This window comes from Gopherus flavomarginatus, chromosome 20 (assembly GCF_025201925.1).
Source record: "Gopherus flavomarginatus isolate rGopFla2 chromosome 20, rGopFla2.mat.asm, whole genome shotgun sequence".
NCBI classification, from domain to species: domain Eukaryota; kingdom Metazoa; phylum Chordata; order Testudines; family Testudinidae; genus Gopherus; species Gopherus flavomarginatus.
In genome coordinates, this window is record NC_066636.1 from 4,310,817 (window position 1) to 4,329,449 (window position 18,633).

Consider the following 18,633-nt stretch of genomic DNA (forward strand, 5'->3'; position numbering starts at 1 on the left):
GCAAAGCACACATTTTCCATTGACACCTCACATGCCATGGTGCACAAGATGCATCATAATTATGTCATACTCATATCATAATCATATCACTATGATGAATATGGGGTGCAGAGTGTCACACCCCACCCTGAAGCTGAAGGCCAGAGCCCTGAATGGAGGGAGCCTGTGGAGGGCTCCGGGAAATACTCGATGAGAATTTAAATCCTGGAATGAACGCTTGGTGTTCTGCAGAAGGGGAGTGCCTGAAAAATCGAAAGCAGTTCAGGCTGCCTTTTTAGATCTCCGTAATTACTGCAAATCCTGCAGATAGATCTGTCCTTCCCCTCCCCTCCTTTTCTCCCACCTCTCTTTGTGTATTCGAATGAAGCTGGTATATTTGTTGCATTTGGAAAACTAATTGAAAAGTATAAATAAGACATTAAAAATTGCAATATCTCATGTTGACATTTTCAAAACGTTTCGATTTTCAATTTGAGACTTCTTCTTTCAGCCATGTCTCGTCATGATCAAAATGAACTTTTCTCCCCTGACTTTTTGATTCACTGGAAAATTCTTTGGCCCAGATTTACTCTTTGTGGTTCTCAGGGCTCCCGCATATTGGTTTAACTTGGCATGAGAGAGCCGCAGGAATCCAGAACAAGGCAAAAGTAAAAATAACTGTGTTAAATGGGTCCCAAAAGTAGGATGAGCTGCTAGCATGTGTGAAAAACCAGGAAACTTTTGCTCAGGGAGAGAGGTAGAGTTGCACAAACCTTTTATATTGGGACGATCTCGATATTATTGGAACAACTGGTCGCCCCACTCAAAAGCCAAGGACAAGGAATTCATGATCTTTGATGAAAACTGCAGCTTTGATAACATCAAAATGTCCCAGAAATTCAGAACGATTTTACCAAATTTTTTATCTCAGCTGTGTAAAACCAGGTGCAAGAAATAGTAGTGTCAGCAACAATAGCTAAGAATTGTGGAAGGAGACTATTCAGATAGGGAGAAAACCAACAAAATATACCGTGCACATGTGGCATGAGAACAAAGCATGATATGTACAGGACTTGGACCTGAAAAAAACGGATAAACCATAAAGTGCATGATTGCATGTAAAATGGAGGACGCATGCATCAGAATAGGGTTAAACTTGTATATAAAGTAACCAATACCTGTATTCTTTGGCTCTGTGATATACCCTGTACCCACTCCTTACACATGATTCTGATCAGCTCTGAGGAGTCTAAGTGTATGTCAAGAAAAACACAAGATTGGAGTGAAACTGAGTTCTTGGTGAACCAAGTTGATGAGATCTCAGAGACTACCCCATCACTGAAAAATCCATTATTGGCCCAATTCTGGTTGCTTGCCAGATATTACCATTGAATTGCCAGCCATTGAGCTCTTCCTTTGTCCTCTCTCCATACAGATCCGTGCAGGTGCATGTGGGGGATTATAATTTACGGGCGAAGGAACCCACAGAACAGATACGAAGAGTCCGCAACTTCTTTGTGCATCCAGGGTACAACCTCCGCCGTTATGACAATGACTTCATGCTTCTGGAGTTGGATGCGCCAGCTCAACTCAACAACGACGTGAACACAATCAACCTGGCTACCAGTTGTCCCTCTCCTGGAACACCATGCGTCGTGTCAGGATGGGGCACTATCAGGTCCCCCCAAAGTATGGCATGCTGGGGTTTAGAGGGAGGTTGAGGTTGGGCTCAGGTTGCTGAGGGGGTAGAAGCTCTTTAAGGAGACCTCGTTAATGAATTGTCAAGGGTTCTTGGCTTCTCCTGGGGGAAATTTTTCAACAGAATGATTTGTAATGAAAAACGCAACTTCGACAACACCAAAGTGTCCCATACATTCGAGGTGATTTCATTCATTTCAGAAAAAAAAAATTCTGAAAATAGTCAAAACTTTGCATTTGAAAACAATGGGACACAATGGCTTGAATTTTTTTTTCTATTCAGAATGTTTCCTTTTGAAATTTCCTTTTCTTTTGTTTTCAAAACAATTTAAAAACGTTTCAGACATGCTTCAAATCACAATGAAATATTATAAGATCACATAAAATACTGGATTTAAATGAAAGGATATGTTTGATCTGAAATGAGGATTTTTTTTCTGTCTTTTCTGCTCATCAAAATTTTCCTTTTTTGCAAAAGGAATACGGCCAGATCCCAGCTGGGGTCAATCGGCCACAGCTCCATTGGAGTCAATGAGACCAGATCCTAGCTGGGGTCAATGAGTTGTAGCTCCATTGAAGTCAGTGGCTCTCTGCTAGTTTACATCAGTTGAGGGACTTACACCAAGTTTTCTTCTCTTGCACCTTGTTCCCTACTCATGAACTCCTGTTTTTCTGTCATTGCCCAGGGCTGTTCCCAAGTGTCCTGCGGTGTGCAGATATCTATAGCATCAGCCAGGCCAGGTGCCAGACCACTTACGGGGGCATAATCACAGAGAACATGTTCTGCGCTGGCGTGGAAAAGGGCGGCATAGACTCATGCCAGGTAAGGGGGCATCCTGGAGAGCAGGGTAGGTGCCGGGTGTCGAAGCTCACACAGCTCCATACTCTTTGTCCCCTACGACCTGCAAACCCTTCTCAGCCTGCTACTGAGGGGCCGTCGTCACTCAGCCCCTGGCACCAGCCAGTCTCCATGCCCCGTGGAAGAGCAGCCGATCTGCCCTCCGGCCGCACCAAGGGCTGGGCTTCATCCAGCTCCTGGGCCTGTCTGATCCCCAGCACAAGTGTAGAAAGCTCAGACCACTTGAAACCATTTCTGCTCTTTAAACCCTTCCTGTGTCCTTGTGTGTCCCTGTCATCCCCTGCTGGAGGGTATGAGTGCTGGTGTGTGGGGGTGTGTCCCTGTCACCCCCTGCTGGAGAGAGTGGGCCCTGTTCTATGGGGGGGCGTGGGCCTGGGGGCATGGCTGTATTTTACAGGTGGCTCCACATTGTCTCCGCAGGGTGATTCAGGAGGCCCACTGGTCTGCAATGGGAAGCTGCAGGGTGTGGTCTCCTGGGGGATGTCCGTTTGTGCCCAGCCAGGACGGCCCGGAGTCTATGCCAATGTCTGCAAAGCTGCCGAGTGGGTGAGGAAAACAATAGAGAGGAAGTGCATCGGATCAGACTGAGAGCTCACAGCGGGTCACGCCTGCCACAATAACCCACCAACACATGCCCCAGCCACACCTCTCCTCATCTCACCGCGGCACCCAGGAGGTGCTGATCTGGGTGGGACTAGGATGGTGGCACTGCGGTGGGCCAGCCCAAAGCAGGCAGTGGTTATGAGTCAGGCCTGACAAAATCCTGAGACTAGGTTAAAAATGTGGGACAGGTTCAAGAATCATGAATCAGCCTAAAGATTGTGAGATTGCTTTAAAAATCATGAGATCAGTGTTAAATTCATGAGATTGCTTTAATAAATCACGAGATTGCCTTAAAAGTCACAAATCAGCCTGAAGTTCACAGGATTGCTTTAAAAATCAAGATGTTGAGTTTAAATATCAGGAGATTTGGTTTAGAATCATGGGATTAGTTTGAAAGCCGCAAGACTACTGTAAAAGTCATGAGATCAGCCCAACAATTGTGAGATGGATTTAAAAATCATGAGATTGGATTAAAACCTGTCTCATAATTTTTAAAATGCCATAAATAGCGCACACGTCTTTGATCAGGTCTCTTGGATTAGTAAGGGTGGCATAAGCGGCTATAATGGCTCTGAAGTCACCGAGTCTGATGTCTCATGGAGTTCAAATTTTGTCATATTGTGCTACAGAAACACAGCTACTGCACCTGTGGCGTAGACAAGCCCCAGGAGTTCATGTTCAACTGATTATCCACCGCAGCCCCCAAATCTTTCTGAGTGTCACTTCTATGGAGAGGGTCCCCCATCCTACAAGTCTGGTGGACATTCTTTGGTCTGAGAGACATACATTTGCAGTAGCCATTTACATCCCCACAAGACTCATGGTAAAACGGTGAGACTTGGCAGTGGTGAGACTCAGTGACTCAAATCTCACATGATTTTATGACACGTCTCATGAGGGTGGGTTTGTTTCTTAAAGTCTTGAGCTCCTGGAGTCACGTGACTGTGAGAAGCTGAGGTTTTGCTGGCAGAAGTCACTTTTTAGACCTAGGCTTTGTGGAAAGAAAGCTGGGAAACCGACCCTTAGAGGTGCTAAAAACAGTGAATAAACAAACCCTACTGGTTTTGTTTTATTTTTCACATCTTCTGATTTTTTTTAAGTCAATCTCACAATTCTGAGTGGGCCCAGACTTGCAAATGTTAAACTCTAGAGGCAAGAGATACTAGCGACAAGGGGTGGAAAAATCACTGACCGATCCTAGAGAAAAAGCTAGGACAGGAGACATTGACAAAGAGTGAGGCAGTTTGTGCTCATAAACCACACCTGGTTGGAAAATAAGGCTCCCAGTCCATGCTGAAATGTCCATTTCTATAATGAAAGCATGTCATTTCTATACTCCTGCCTCTTGGCAGGGGGTTAGACTGGATGCCCCTTGCAGTCCCTCCTGAGCCTCCCGTTCTATTATTCTATGATAATGTTAGAAACCTTTAACACCAAGTATGTACACAAGAGAAGCACCCAAAAGAGGACAGATATTTAGAAATGTGTCACCTTCTCTAGCATACTCAGCAGAAGAGGGCCCAGGGATCAAACCAGAATCTTTAGCCTGGTTCTCTGAACATTAATCTGATCCTGGATAAGTAACGTGAGATGGACTGTGTTAAAGTGCTATTATAACTCTGCCTTAATAAAACATTTCAGAAAAGCAAAAACAAATGTTTTGTGTCAATATTGTCATCTTGAGTCATTGAGTTTTGACTTTGACTTTGGTGAAATCTTCATTGTTGGAGGTGTTTAAGAACACGTTAGACAAACACCTGTCAGGGATGGTCTAAATGTACCAAATGCGGTGTCAGCACAGGGCATGGACTTCACTAGATGATCTTTCAAGGTCCCTTCCATCCCTACATTTCTATGATTTTATGGATAGCAGAGAATACAGGGGGATGGGTAGGTGGGTGGATGGATGAATGGATGGATTAGTGGGTGGAGGGGTGATTGGGTGGGCAGATAGATGGATCCTGCCTGGACATGTTGTAGAAATAGTTCAGTGACGTTTGAGGTCTCTTCCCATCCCTACAGTTCTATGATTCTATCGACTATATAGAATATTAAATAAATTATTGAAATTAATATTTTAATGTCACATAAAGGCCTAAAACAAGTCAAAACAAATATTAGAACCTTATTGAAAAGAATTGTTTTCATATCACCAAAACAAGAGGATCATTTCTTTTTTTCCCATCAAAAATGTCAAAATTGACACCGAAAATTGGGCAGATAATGGATTTTTCTGTTCACTGGCAATTTTGGAACAAAAAATCATTTGGGGTCAACCAAAACATTTTGTTTGACCTGAAACTAAATATTTCATTTGGATGTTGAATATTTTTAAACATTTTAATTTTTTTAAAATAAAAGTTAAAGGATATTTCTGAACAAAAAGTGATTAGGAAGTGAAAATTGGGAAATGTTTTTTTTTTTGGAAATTTTTTAAACAAAATATTCTGATTTCTTGGAATTTTTTTTAGTTTTTATTTTTTCAGCTAAACAATTCAGTAAAACTGACAGGATAGTCTTCCATGAAATGCTAGCCAGTTACTGTTGGTGGATGTGCAGGTGGCCAGTAAAACCAGTCTTGGATCCACAGATCTCATCACATTGGGGCAGATGGCTCCCAGTGGAAGGGGCGGATCTGGATTATTGAGTCAGGCTGCACAGCGTTCTTGCCTCCTTTCCCGTTTCTCCATTTTCTGTTGTCTTCATTGGGTCTTGTAATGCTGGGATCCTTCCCATAAGGTCCTTCTCCATTTCAGTTGGTAGAGGGTTTCCCATAACTTGGGTTTCCCATAACTCCTCAACAGCACAGCAGGTGGACAAAGAGACAATTTCTCTCAATGTCTGTGAAGGCGGATGAAGGCTGCAGCACGATGGCGATCTCCAATCACCTCGGTTTCCTGGCGTTTGGATGAAGAGCCTCATCCTGCCAAGCACCATGTGGACCCTGGTGTGCAAAAGCATCTCCACGCAGGGGCACTGGAACAGGCAGGGCTAAGGGGCCATGACCCTCCCATTTTTTACTGGCCATAAGGGTGAGTGACAGTGGGGAGGAGATGGAGAGGAGCGAGTGGGGAGGTGGGTTTTGGGGGAGAAGAGGTGGTATGAGGATGATGGCTCAGGGGGAGAGGTGGTGTGGGGGCTGGGGTTCAGAGGAAAGGGTGGGGTCAGGGTGGGGCCATGGTTCAGATGCCAGTGGTCTCCCCCCGACACACACTTTTTGAGTGCTTCCATCGCCCCTGTCTCCACATTCAAAGAAATCACGCACAGGTGTCTTCCATACTCACATCAATGTCCAGATGCAGATTAAGGTCTCCTGGGGCCCTGGGCCGGAACAAGTGAGGGGACCCCAGGTCCAGAAAGTTGTCCCCACCCCACCTCTTCTGCCTGCAGTTCTGCCCCTTCTGCCTATGGCCCCGCCCACAGTCCCACCCTCTTCTGCCCCTTTCCCATGTCTGCCCACCACCCCCGCTTGCTGATTTCCATCACGCACCCACTCCACTGCAGTCCTGAGAGTGGAGAGAAGCTTTGTGTCCTGTGGCCACAGCAGGGAGCGAGAGCAACTCCAGCCTCCGGGCTGCAGCTGGGTTTGGGGGGAATTTTCAGGTGCCACAAATTGGCCTGGGCCCCTGGGCATGGGCCATGTTGGCCTGTGCAGTAATCCGCCTCTGTCCATGTCCAAGTCCTGTGGCGACGGGAGAGGGACAGCGATGTTTGGAAGCTCCTAGTCAACAACCAGCACGCAGCCAGCAGCTGTCAGAGGGTCATTTCTGCATTGGGACAGAGGCAGGCCTGCAACTCGGCAGCCGCAATACAACTGAGCAGTTGCTTTTACGGCCCGCTCCGCTCCTCTGCATGAGCAGGATGTGGGCAGTCTGACCTAGTATTCAAAGCAGGAGTTGGGAAATCAGGCCAGGCCATGTACCGGGAGATCAGAGTCTGAGGCAGGCCTGAGGGCAAACCCAGAGTCGAATGTGAGGCGGCAGGGTCTGGGTACCAGATCAGAGGTAGAAACCAAACCTGAGACCAGAAGCACAGATCAACACGCAGAGTCAGGCCGGGTCAGGATACCATTGTAAGCGGGGGAATGGTCTTGCTGTTGTGGGAAACTTTCCTGGTTTATACACCACTCCGATGAGATGGGTTAACGAAAAGATCTGAGTTTTCACTCCCACGCCCTTTACCCAGAGGCTTGCCTGACCTCAGGGACTCCCCTTCCATCTCCTGTCTGGCAGAGTCCTCGTAACGCCGACAAGGCTGGGCCCAGCATTCCTGGGGGACTCGACCCCCAACCTTGTCATGGTCACTTAGGGCAGGCGCAAGGGTGTCCCCACTCCGGGGTCCTCTCTCTGCACTGGATGCTTCCCTGACCCATTGAGCATTTCATACAGTTCAAAGCAAATACAATTTATTAAACGGCAACAAATTAAAAAAATTAGGGGGAAAATGGGAAGATGAAAGGAAAACCTGTCACCCTCCTCTGTGACAGGGGGACATCGCAACCAGCGTCTCTGGGATGTAAGGGCAGTTCACAGCCTGTTCCTCACACGTCCCTGGGTGTGCAGATGCCACAGTTCGACACTTGCTCTGGCGGTGGCCGCACGCTCTCAGGCTCTAGGCAACAGGACCCTTCTTCCCAGTGTCAGCCCCCTCCCGTCAGGGTGACGATCCCCCTCCCAGTCTGACCTGCCAGGCCCCTTGGCTGGGGGTGTCTCCCGGAGCTGGGCCCCCTGCCCAGGGTCCCCCTCGCTCTCCCCAGCTGCTCACTGCAGCCGGCTTTGGATGGCTCCAGCCCCAGTCCCAGCTCCAGCTCCACAATGCCTCAGCTTGACTCTGCCTCAGCGCGGTGGCTGCTGCTGCCCTGGGCTGCTTTCCTGGCCCCTCTGGCTCTGGTCCTGCACCTCTCCTCCCAGCACTGACTTGCTCCCTGGGCTGCTTCTCTGCTTCTCTGGCCGGCCCGGCTGTGCTCCCCAGCTCAGCTCGGGCCCTTGCTCTCCCCTTAGCTCAGCCCCACTCAGTCTGACCCAGGCAAATCCAGCTCACAGGGGGGACAGGACCCCCCTGGCCTCCTGACTCCCTCATTGTCCTGGAGCATTGGCCTCTCCCCATTGCGCATGGGGACTGTCAGTCTCAGGGTCCTGATTTCCCATCGACCCTTCCCCTTCCCTTTAGTGCTGGGAGCTAGCCAACCAAAAACCCCACTGACTTTTAGTAAGGGGCCAACAGTCTCCTTACACCAGGAAGAGGACGAGGAAGGTGGAAGGTTCAAGGTCGCTTTTGGCAATGGAGAAGGTGCCTTTCCAAGGGCTAATTCCTGCCAGGATTCCCGGCAGAGGACAGAGTCGGGAACAAAGGCTGGCAACTCCCCCGGATACAACTTCCTGGAGCAGGAGGGTGGAGGGAGTTGTCTGGATGCAGAAATGTGGGGAAGCTCCCCAGATAGGTCAATCATGTTGACTCACAGGGACAGCCCATTTCCTTAGTATAAAAAGTGGCTCATCCCAGAGTATCCTTAGTTTTGTCCAAGACGCAACTGCCGGAGCCTCTACCACTCCTGAGGGCCTCCACCGGGAGCTACAGGTGAAGCAGGGCCAGTCCAACATCTGTGTCAGGATGCCTGGCTGAGGGCATTGGGGCACTGGGATGGAAATGAGATAACTCTGGTTTGAGGAGCAACATAGGGTGGTGGCTTGCGGCATCTTGCGGTTATTGGGGTGATTATTGGCTGCCAGTGGGATCACTCCATTTTGGAAGTATTGATGGGATAGAATGGGGGCTCTGCTCTGTTATTGGGAGGACTGTGGCCTGGAATGGGGCACTCAATGAAGATGGATGACTTGGCGGTTTGCCTGCTCAGCTGGTTCTTGGAAGACATGGCTTCTAATCTCTGGTCTGGTGCTGTCGCCCAATCACTTCGCCACTCTGTGCCTGACTTTCCCCATCTCTCCAATGGGGATCATAGCCCTGCCCTGCCTCACCAAGGAGTTGTGGGGATAAATAGGATAAAGATTGGGAGGTGCTCGGGTACTACCGTAATGGGGCCCAGATAGCACCTCAGGTCTATTAATTTCTCTGTTATTAAGTTGGCTATGGGGGTTTCGGTCTATCTGTTATTGTTAGAAAGGGAACTAGTGGCAACGGGGTGGTCTCAGGCCAGCTCATGGAAATCCTTCTCATCTGGCTTGACTTTTAGCTTCTCTCCGCACACCCACCAACAGATCACATCTTTTCATGGAACATGCCCCTGGGGGCATCTGGGACCGGGTGGAAGTGGAAGATGGAGCTGAGTTGGGGGACACTGGGCCCCCATTGCCAACAGACAATCAGCGTGTTTCCCCTCCCCGTGTCGGTCAGTGCTGTCATCTCCTGCTACAGGCAGGGCAGCCGAGGTGCAGAAAAACTGCTTGCTCATGGGAGCCTGTGAAAGAAGAGGGACTCACGTGCGGCTTTCCTGAATCCTAACCATGCACCTTCCTCGTGAAGCATCCGTCCTCCTCAAGATGCCCATGGCCAACAATTCCCTTTCAATCTCTTTCTCTGCAGAAAAGCCAGTGACTCCGCCAACCGTATCCATCGCCACAACTGCCATGGAGCTGCTGATCATCGCGATGCTGGTAGTCGGGGCAGCCGCAGGTAGGAAAAAGAGTCAAGCGAGAAGCCAAGGTTGGGTTGGGTGAGAAGGTTCAGCAGTTTCACCACAGGCCCTTCCAGGAATATCTTAGAGACATTGCTTAAGACAGGTTCCTGCTCAGGAAGAGCAAAGTTCCCAACACTCCCATTATCCATTTCAGTGGTTGCAAAAGGAAATTAATATATTCAGTCCTTGTATCTGATTATTCTTTACTGTTTGTAGAGAAGGCTGGGAGCCATGATTTCAGAATCTGTTTTCATCCGAATCAGGATAGAAAGAAAGAATTTTGAAATTTCTCACAATAGAAAATGTTTTTTGGGAAAAAAAATAAATCTGTTACACTGAGATTTCAACGTCATTAAATTTAAAGCATTTATAAAAATATATAACTTTTACAGAGCATCATTTCAAAATATAATGTTAATTCTTTTAAAAAAAATGTGGAAACAAAAATTATTGAAAAAATAAAAAACAAATCAACATGGCCATTTCTGGTAATGGTCAATGCTCTGGTCAGACTGCCTGTCCCATGAAGCACCACGCACCACTTGGTGAGGAGACGTTAGTGCATCATGGAAGTCTCTGGTTGTCAGGCACCATGGGAGATGTAGTTTGATTGTGGAGCCCAGTCCTTACAGGAGACTGTTTCGTTTTAAACTTTTTTTAAAGAATGTGCATCACAACCAACACATTCCCGCAGAAATTATCAGCTTTGACAAAATGGCATTTTCCTATGGGAAAAAGTTCCATCCAAAAAAGTTGGGCAGTTTTTTATTTTGTGACAGGGTCAGGCCTGATGGCTACAGGAGAGTGGTGGAAGGTAGATTCACTAGCCCCAGATTAAGCAGGTCCCTTTTCCCTGGGTAAAATAACAGGGACTATTCGAGAACAATCAGGAACCTGCTAGAATCAATTAAGGTAGGTGGGCTAATTAGGACACCTAATTATGAGCCAATTAGGAAGCTACTAGAACAAATTAAGGCAAGTAGGCTAATCAGGGCACCTGGTTAAAAGAAAGACCTCCCTTCAGTTAGGGAGAAACGCATAAGGAGCTGGGAGTGGGAGGATGTGCTGCTGGAGGACTGAAGAATGCAAACACCATCAGGAATCAGGAAGAAGGTCCTGAGGTGAGGACAAAGAAGGTGCTGGGGGGAGGTCATGGAGAAGTGGCCCAGGGAGTTGTAGTTGTCACACAGCTGTTACAGGAGACATTGTAGACAGCTGTGATCTGCAGGCCCCCGGGCTGGAACCCAGAGTAGAGGGCGGGCTCGGGTTCCCTCTCATCCCCCCAACTCCCTATTTGACACAAGAGGAGTTGACCTGGACTGTGAGTCCTACCAGAGGGGAAGGTCTCTGGCCTGTCCCCAACCCACTAGGTGGGACAACAGAGACTGTGGGGATTATTCTCCTCCCTTCCCCCATGCTGGCCAGTGATGAAGTGAATGGCAGGTTTGAGCCAGTAGCAAAAGTGGCCAAACTGAGGGCTGCCGTGAACCTCTGAGGTGAGCAAATCTGCCGGAAAGCATAAGTTCCACCAAGGCAGAGGAGGAACTTTGTCACAATTTGTATTGTGGTAACGGGCGCTGACTCCATGGGTGCTCCAGGGCTGGAGCACCCACAGGGAAAACATTTTGGATGCTCCGCATCCATCAGCAGCCAAGGTCCCCCACCCTCACCTCCTTCTCCCACCCCCGGAGAGTGCTGTGCCCCCCCACTCCTCCCTCTCCCTCCCAGCGCTTCCCACTCCCCCCCCGCCTAACAGCAGTTTGGTGGCACTTAAGACTTTCTGGGAGGGAGCAGGAGGAGTAGGGATGCAGCACGCTTAGAGGAGGAGGCAAAGAAGAGGCAGGGCAGGGGCAGGGATTTTAGGGAAGGGGTCGAATGGGTGCAGGGTGAGAGACTGTACAGGGGAGGGAAGAGGCAGGGCAGGGGCGGGGGCAGAGGCAGAACCAGTGGCGGGGTGGAGATCGAGCATCCATCTGGCAGAGGGAAAGTCAGTACCTATGATTGCAGTAAAGCCTAGAAACAGAAGTCACTGACCAACACCCTGTTCTCCTGAACATGTGTAAATTGTGATTTCAAGAGGTTTATAATTTGATCAAATCAAAGTGAATTTTCATGAGAACAACAAAAGGTACCTCCTTGACTCCAGGGCTATTCCCTTGCAAAATTTCAAGTCCCTGCTGCCAAGGCAGCACTTTAAAAGCACTTTAAAAAGTGGTTGGAATATTGTTTGAGCATTAAAAAATGAAGGGTCCTCCTGGGTCATAATAACCAGTCCCTAGTACCATGGACAACTTGGTCGTAGAAGCGTACTGAGCTCCAGCTTCAAACTCAAGAGGTTTTTTGCCTCCCACTCCTGTTCCACAACTTACTTCCTGTGATGGTTAGTAACTGTCTTCTAATCTCAGCCTAGATTTATCCATAGTGCTTATCCTCATTTGTTCTTGTGCCAACACTGGATCTCCATCTCCTACAGATCTTCTCCCTCCCTGGTGCCCCCCCACATCCACACCCTGTATTTAGAGAGAACAATCAGATGCTGGCTCAGCCTTCCTTTTAGGTTAAACCAGCTGAGCTCTTCTGTCTCTCCTTGTAAGAGCAGCTCTCTATTCCCGTGATAATCCTAGCTCCCTTCTCGACACCTGTTCCAGTTGGAATTCCTCTTTCTGGAACACAGGTGATTGGAATTGGAGGTTTTCCCAGTGGCATTAATGCCTCCCTGTCCCTACTGGAAATACCTCATAGAATCATAGAATATCAAGGTTGGAAGGGACCTCAGGAGGTATCTAGTCCAACTCCCTGCTCAAAGCAGACAGACAGATTTTTACCTCAGTTCCCTAAATGGCCCCCTGAAGGATTGAACTCACTACCCTGGGTTTAGAAGGCCAATGCTCAAACCACTGAGCTATCCCCCCCATTTTACACTACGTCACCTGGTACAACCTCGGATCGCCTTCTGCATTTGCAAGGCCACACGTGAGCAGTGGCCCATGGTCATCTTGCCCAGGTCTGCCTGGGGGGGGCAAGTGGGGCAATTTGCCCCAGACCCTGGGCCCCGCAGTGGCCCCACGGGCCCTGGCCCAGCGGCAGTCTGGGTCTTGGGTGGCATTTCAACGGTGGGGGGCCCTTCAGTGCTGCCGAAGACACGGAGCGACTGAAGGGCCCCACGTCGCCAAAATGCCGCCAAAGACCCAGACCGCCGCTGGGTGAGTACTAGTGCCGCAGCTCCCCCACTTTGTCCCAGGCCCCCTGAATCCTCTGGGCGGCCCTGATCTTGCCACCAGCCAATCAATCTGGATATGACTGCTGCCCACCCCACCCCCTGCCCTGCTTTCAGCTGCTGTTTGCCACTCTCCATTGCAGACTCAGACTCAGAGGGAGCCCGAATCATTGGCGGGAGAGACTGCCGCATTGGCTCCCGGCCCTACCAGGTGGCTCTCCTGAGGAATGGCCGCATCTACTGTGGTGGGAGCCTGATAGCCCCGAAGTGGGTGCTAACTGCTGCGCACTGCAGCAGACGGATCAGGTAAGTCACTGCGGAGGTGGAGGGAAAGAGGGAGATGGAGGGAAAGAGGGAGGTGGAGGGAAAGAGGGAGATACTTATGGGAGTAACACACATCCCCAGTCCTTATCTTCTCCCTTGGTGTCCCCCATCCATGCCCAGGTCTCCCTCTGCACCCTCTAAATCCCCAGCTCTATCCTCCTCCATTTTCTCCAGCCCTCAAATCATTTTTGTGGTTCTTCTCTGCATCCTCTGCGGTTTTCCAGCATCCTTGTTCACATGTGCCCCTGCATGCCAGCAACACTCTCCCCAGCAGCGTGTGCAGAGGGAAACTCCCTCCCAGGCTCTCCAGCATCAGACTCTTTAGCATCTCACTGGCAGGTCATGTGCAGGTGCTCTAGCAGCTGATGGAATGGAGCGGAGCTTTAGGAAATGTTTCCCCTTGACTCTAGCCTGATGCTCTTGGTTCTCAACCATGGAGATCTGCGGCCCCCCGCTGGTTTCAGGGGGTCTGTTGGGCTCTGTGGCTGAAGCCAGGAGCCCTGAGCGGTGGTGCATCAGGGCTGAAGCTTTGAGTCCTGGCGCCTCCCAGAGCGCTGAATTGACAAGCCCAAGTGTCCCTATCCCACAGGTGAAGCCTGGATCCCCGAATGGAGGGGGCTGTGGGGAGCTCCGGGAAATACTCGATGAGAATTTAAGCCCTCGAACAAACACACAGAAGGGATGTGCCTGAAAAACTGAAAGCAATTCAAGCTGCTTTTTTTGAGTTCTGTAATTCTGCAGCTCCTCATAGACTCATAGACTTTAAGGTCAGAAGGGACCATTGTGATCATCTAGTCTGACCTCCTGCGCAACGCAGGCCACAGAATCTCTCCCAGCCGCTCCTGTAACAAACCTCTAACCTATGTGTGAGTTATTGAAATCCTCAAATTGTGGTTTAAAGACCTGCAGATAGATCTGTCCTTCCCCTCCCCTCCTTTTCTCCTAACTCTCTTTGTGTGTTACGACAAAGCTGGTCTCTTTGTTGTATTTGGAAAAACAAAGTAAAAGGCATAAATAATACGTTAAAAATCACAATGTCTCATGTCGGCATTCTTTAAACTTTTCAATTTTCCATTCGCAACTTTTTCTTTCAAAGGGCCCTGTTGGTTTATTTTCAGAAATATTTTGCAACAACTGAAACAAACTATTGCCACTCAATTTTTCAATTCTCTGGAAAGCACAAAACTCTTAGATTCAGATTTGCCTCTTTGAAATTCTCAGTGCTCCTGCATGTTGGTTTAGCTTGGTATGAGCAGGCCGCAGTGACCCAGGACAAGGGAAAAGAAAAATAACTAAATTAAGTTACTCACAAAAGTGGGTGAGGAGATAGCAAGTGTGAAAAACCAGGACACTTTTTTTCAGCAGTGGGGTATATTTGCATGAATAAGAAAAAGCCCCTAATATTGGGACAATCCCGATATTATTGGGATGTGTGGTCACCCTACCCAAAAGCCAAGAAGAAGGAATTCACGATTTTTGGTGAAAACTGCAGCTTTGATAACACCAAAGTGTCCCACAAATTAAGAGTGAAGTCATCAAATTATTCGTTTCAGCTCTGTGAAACCAGGTGCAAGAAACAATAATGTCACCAAAATGTGCTGTGAACCTGTGGTATGAGAACAAAGCATGATATGTACAGGAATTGGGGCTGAAAATAACCGGACAAACCATAAAGTGCATGATTTCAGGTAAAATGGAGGACGCATGCATCAGAACATAGTTAAACTTGTATGTAAAGTAACCAATACTTGTATTCTTTGGATCTGTGGTATGCCCCATAGCCGCCCCTTACTCATGACTCTGATCAATTCTGTGGAGTGTATGCCAGTATATGCCAAGAAAAACACAAGATCGGATGAGATTGGAGTCAAACTGAGTTCTTGGAGACCTAAGATGACAAGATCTCGGAAGCTACTCCAGCATCAAAAATCCATTATTGGCCCAGTTCTAGTTGCTTGTCCGATATGACCTTTGAATAGTCACCCATTATCTCTTCCTTTGTCCTCTCTCCATGCAGCTCCCTGCGGGTGCATCTGGGGGACTATAATCTGTGGGTGAAAGAACCCACAGAACAGATACGAAGAATCCGCAACTTCTTTGTGCACCCCGAGTATAACCTCCGTCTTCGTGACAACGACTTCATGCTTCTGGAGTTGGATAAGCCCGCTCGACTCAACAGCTACGTGAACACAATCAACCTGGCTACCTGTTGTCCTTCTCCTGGAACACGATGCAGTGTGTCGGGATGGGGCACCATTGAGTCCCCCCAAAGTATGGGCTGTTGGGGTATAGAGGGAGGGGTTGAAATTGGGCTCAGCTTGGAATGGAGGTGGAGGCTTTTTAAGGAGACCTCGGTAATGAGCTGTCAAGGGTTTTTGGAGTCTCTTGAGGGAAAATTTTCATCTGATACTATTGTTAGTGGACAGCTCAGGTCCAACAACTCCAAAGCGTCCCACAAATTTGGGGTGTTTTCATTCATTTCAGAAAAAATATTCTGAAAAAACTTTGCATTTGAAAACACTGGGATACAATGGCATTTTTTTCCTTTCAAAATATTTCCTTTCCTTTTCTTTTCAAACTGTTACAGATGTACTTCAAATCACAATGAAATATTATAATATAACATAAAATACTGAATCTTAATGAAACGATTTGTTTGCCATTAAATGAAGAGTTTTTTGTGGCTCTTCTGTACATCAAAAATTTATTTATTTTTTTTGGAAAATGAATGTGGCCAGATCCCAGCTGGGGTCAATCGACCGTAGCTCCATTGGAGTCAATGGGGCCAGATCCCAGCTGGGGTCAATTGGCCGTAGCTCCATTGGGGTCAATGGAGCCAGATCCCAACTGGGGTCAATCGGCCGTAGCTCCATTGGAGTCAATGGGGCCAGATCCCAGCTGGGGTCAATCGGCCGTAGCTCCATTGGAGTCAATGGGGCCAGATCCCAGCTGGGGTCAATCGGCCATAGCTCCTTTGGAGTCAGTGGATCTAAGCCAGTTTACAGCAGTTGAGGGTCCTACACTAAGCTTTTTTTCTCTTGCACCTTGTTCCCTGCTCATGATCTGCTGTTTTTTTTCTGTCATTGCCCAGAGCTGTTCCCAGCCATCATGCAGTGTGCAGATCTCTATAGCGTCTGCCAGACCAGGTGCCAGGCCACTTATGGGGGCAGGATCACGGAGAACATGTTCTGCGCTGGCGTGGAACAGGGTGGCTTAAGCTCATGCAAGGTAAAGGGGCGTCCCGGAGAATGGGATGGGTGAAGGGTGTTGGAGCTCACACAGCTCCATACTGTTTATCCCTTACAACCTGCAAACCCTTCTCAGCCTGCTACTGAGGGGCTGTGGTCACTCAGTCCCTGGCCCCAGCCAGCCTTCATGTCCTATGGAAGAGCAGCTGATCTGCCCTCCGGCCGCACCGAGCCCTAAATGCTGGTCTTCATCCAGCTCCTGGGCCTGTCTGATCTCAGCACAGGTGCAGCCAGCTGTAGGTACCTGAACCCATTTCTGCTCTTTAAACCCTTCCTGTCCGTGTGTCCCTGCCGCTACCTGCTGGAGGGGATGAGCTCTGTGAGTCTGTGTGTTTGTGTATGAGTGTGTGACCTTGCTGGAGAGGATGGACCCTGCTCTGGGTGTGTGCGCACACGCTGGGGGCATGGCTGTGTTTTGCTGATGTCTTCGCATTGTCTCTGCAGGGGGATTCAGGAGGCCCACTGGTCTGCAATGGGCAGCTGCAGGGTGTGGTCTCCTGGGGGAAATCTGTCTGTGCCCTGCCGGGACAGCCCAGGGTCTACGCCAATGTCTGCAAAGCTGCCGAGTGGGTGAGGAGCACCATAGGGAGGAAGTGCACCAGATCGGACTGAGAGCTCACAGCGCGTCATGCCTGCCACAATAACCCACCAACACATGCCCCAGCCACACCTCTCCTCATCTCACTGCAGCACCCAGATGCAGAATGGGGTCGGGGGAGCTGGCCCGGCTGGGGCTGGGATGGGGGAGCTGCAGTTGGGCCAGGCCTGACAAAATCCTAGGACTGGGTTAAAAGTGTGTGACTGGTTTGAAAAGCATGAATGAGCCTGAACATTGTGAAAACAAGGAGGAGTCCTTGTGGCACCTTAGAGACTAACACGTTTATTTGGGCATAAACTTTTGTGGGCTACAATCCACTTCATCAGATGCATGGAGTGGAAAATATTGGAGCAGGTACATAGTACATGAAAAGATGGGAGTTGCCTTACCAAGTCGGGGGGTCCGTCTAACGAGACAATTCAATTAACAGCAGGATACCAAGGGAGGAACAATCACTTTTGTAGTGGTAATGAGGGTGGCCCATTTCAAACAGTCGACAAAAAGGTGTGAGTAACAATAGGGGGAAATTAGTTTTTGTAATGGCCCATCCACTCCCAGTCTTTATATAGGCCTAATTTGATGGTATCCAGTTTGCAAATTAATTCCAGTTCTGCACTTTCATGGACACCATCATAGGACCTAATCACATCAGCCACACCATCAGGGGCTCGTTCACCTGCACATCTACCAACGTGATATATGCCATCATGTGCCAGCAATGCCCCTCTGCCATGTACATTGGCCACACCGGACAGTCTCTACGCAAAAGAATAAATGGACACAAAACTGACATCAGGAATTATAACATTCAAAAACCAATCAGAGAACACTTCGACCTCTCTGGTCACTCAATAACAGACTTAAAAGTGGCAATTCTTTAACAAAAAAACTTCAAAAACAGACTCCAATGTGGAACTGCAGAACTGAAAGCTAATAGGTCCATCAATGGCTATCTTCTGTGAATTTATCTAGGTCTTTTATGAACCCTTTTACAGTCTTGGCCTTCACAACATCCTCTGGCAAGGAGTTCCACAGATTGACTGTGCGTTGTGTGAAGAAATACTTCTTTGTGTTTGTTTTAAATCTGCTGCCTATTAATTTCATTGGGTGACCCCTGGTTCTTGAGTTATGAGAAAGAGTAAATAACACTTCCTTATTTATGGATGGATTGATAGATCCTGCAGAGACATGTGAAAATGGCTAGGTGACACTCGGAGCTTTTCCATCCCTGCATGTCTATGATTCTATTGACAATATAGAATATTAAATATATTATTAAAATTAATATTATATGTCACATACAGGTCTAGAAGAAATCAAGCAAAATATTCAAGTTGAACCAAAATACTGCAACCTTATTCAAATGAATCGTTTTCACACCATCAAAACAGAAGGATCATTTTGGCTTTTTGTCATCCAAAATATCAAAACTGACGCAGAGAATTGGGCAGATAATGGATTTTTCTCTTCACT

At 48.3% G+C, this 18,633-nt stretch overlaps 2 protein-coding genes across 3 annotated transcripts in view; both read left to right on the plus strand.

Annotated features, from left to right (window-relative positions):
• LOC127037980 (trypsin-3-like) overlaps window positions 1–4,752 on the plus strand; it is a 38,773-nt gene extending 34,021 nt beyond the window's left edge. For both annotated transcript variants that reach the window (XM_050930294.1, XM_050930295.1), the window contains 3 exons: window positions 1,415–1,668; window positions 2,364–2,500; window positions 2,957–4,752. In XM_050930294.1, coding sequence (XP_050786251.1) covers window positions 1,415–1,668; window positions 2,364–2,500; window positions 2,957–3,124 — 559 coding nt within the window. In that variant the 3' untranslated portion in view covers window positions 3,125–4,752. The remainder of the gene's footprint in view (window positions 1–1,414; window positions 1,669–2,363; window positions 2,501–2,956) is intronic.
• A 4,971-nt stretch (window positions 4,753–9,723) lies between these two features.
• LOC127037985 (trypsin-3-like) lies at window positions 9,724–17,174 on the plus strand. Its single transcript, XM_050930299.1, has 5 exons — window positions 9,724–9,769; window positions 13,134–13,296; window positions 15,332–15,585; window positions 16,406–16,542; window positions 17,007–17,174. Exons 1-5 carry the CDS (start codon window positions 9,724–9,726, stop codon window positions 17,172–17,174), a joined length of 768 nt encoding a protein of 255 aa, XP_050786256.1.
• The last annotated feature ends 1,459 nt before the right edge of the window (window positions 17,175–18,633 follow it).

What these genes read in the sequence shown, in the direction of transcription:
- LOC127037985 (XM_050930299.1), top strand. Translation starts at nt 9,724, where the DNA reads ATGGAGCTGCTGATCATCGCGATGCTGGTAGTCGGGGCAGCCGCAG. An exon ending in CACCATTGAGTCCCCCCAAA is followed by an intron (nt 15,586 to 16,405) that starts GTATGGGCTGTT and finishes GTCATTGCCCAG; the next exon opens with AGCTGTTCCCAGCCATCATG. An exon ending in GTGGCTTAAGCTCATGCAAG is followed by an intron (nt 16,543 to 17,006) that starts GTAAAGGGGCGT and finishes TTGTCTCTGCAG; the next exon opens with GGGGATTCAGGAGGCCCACT.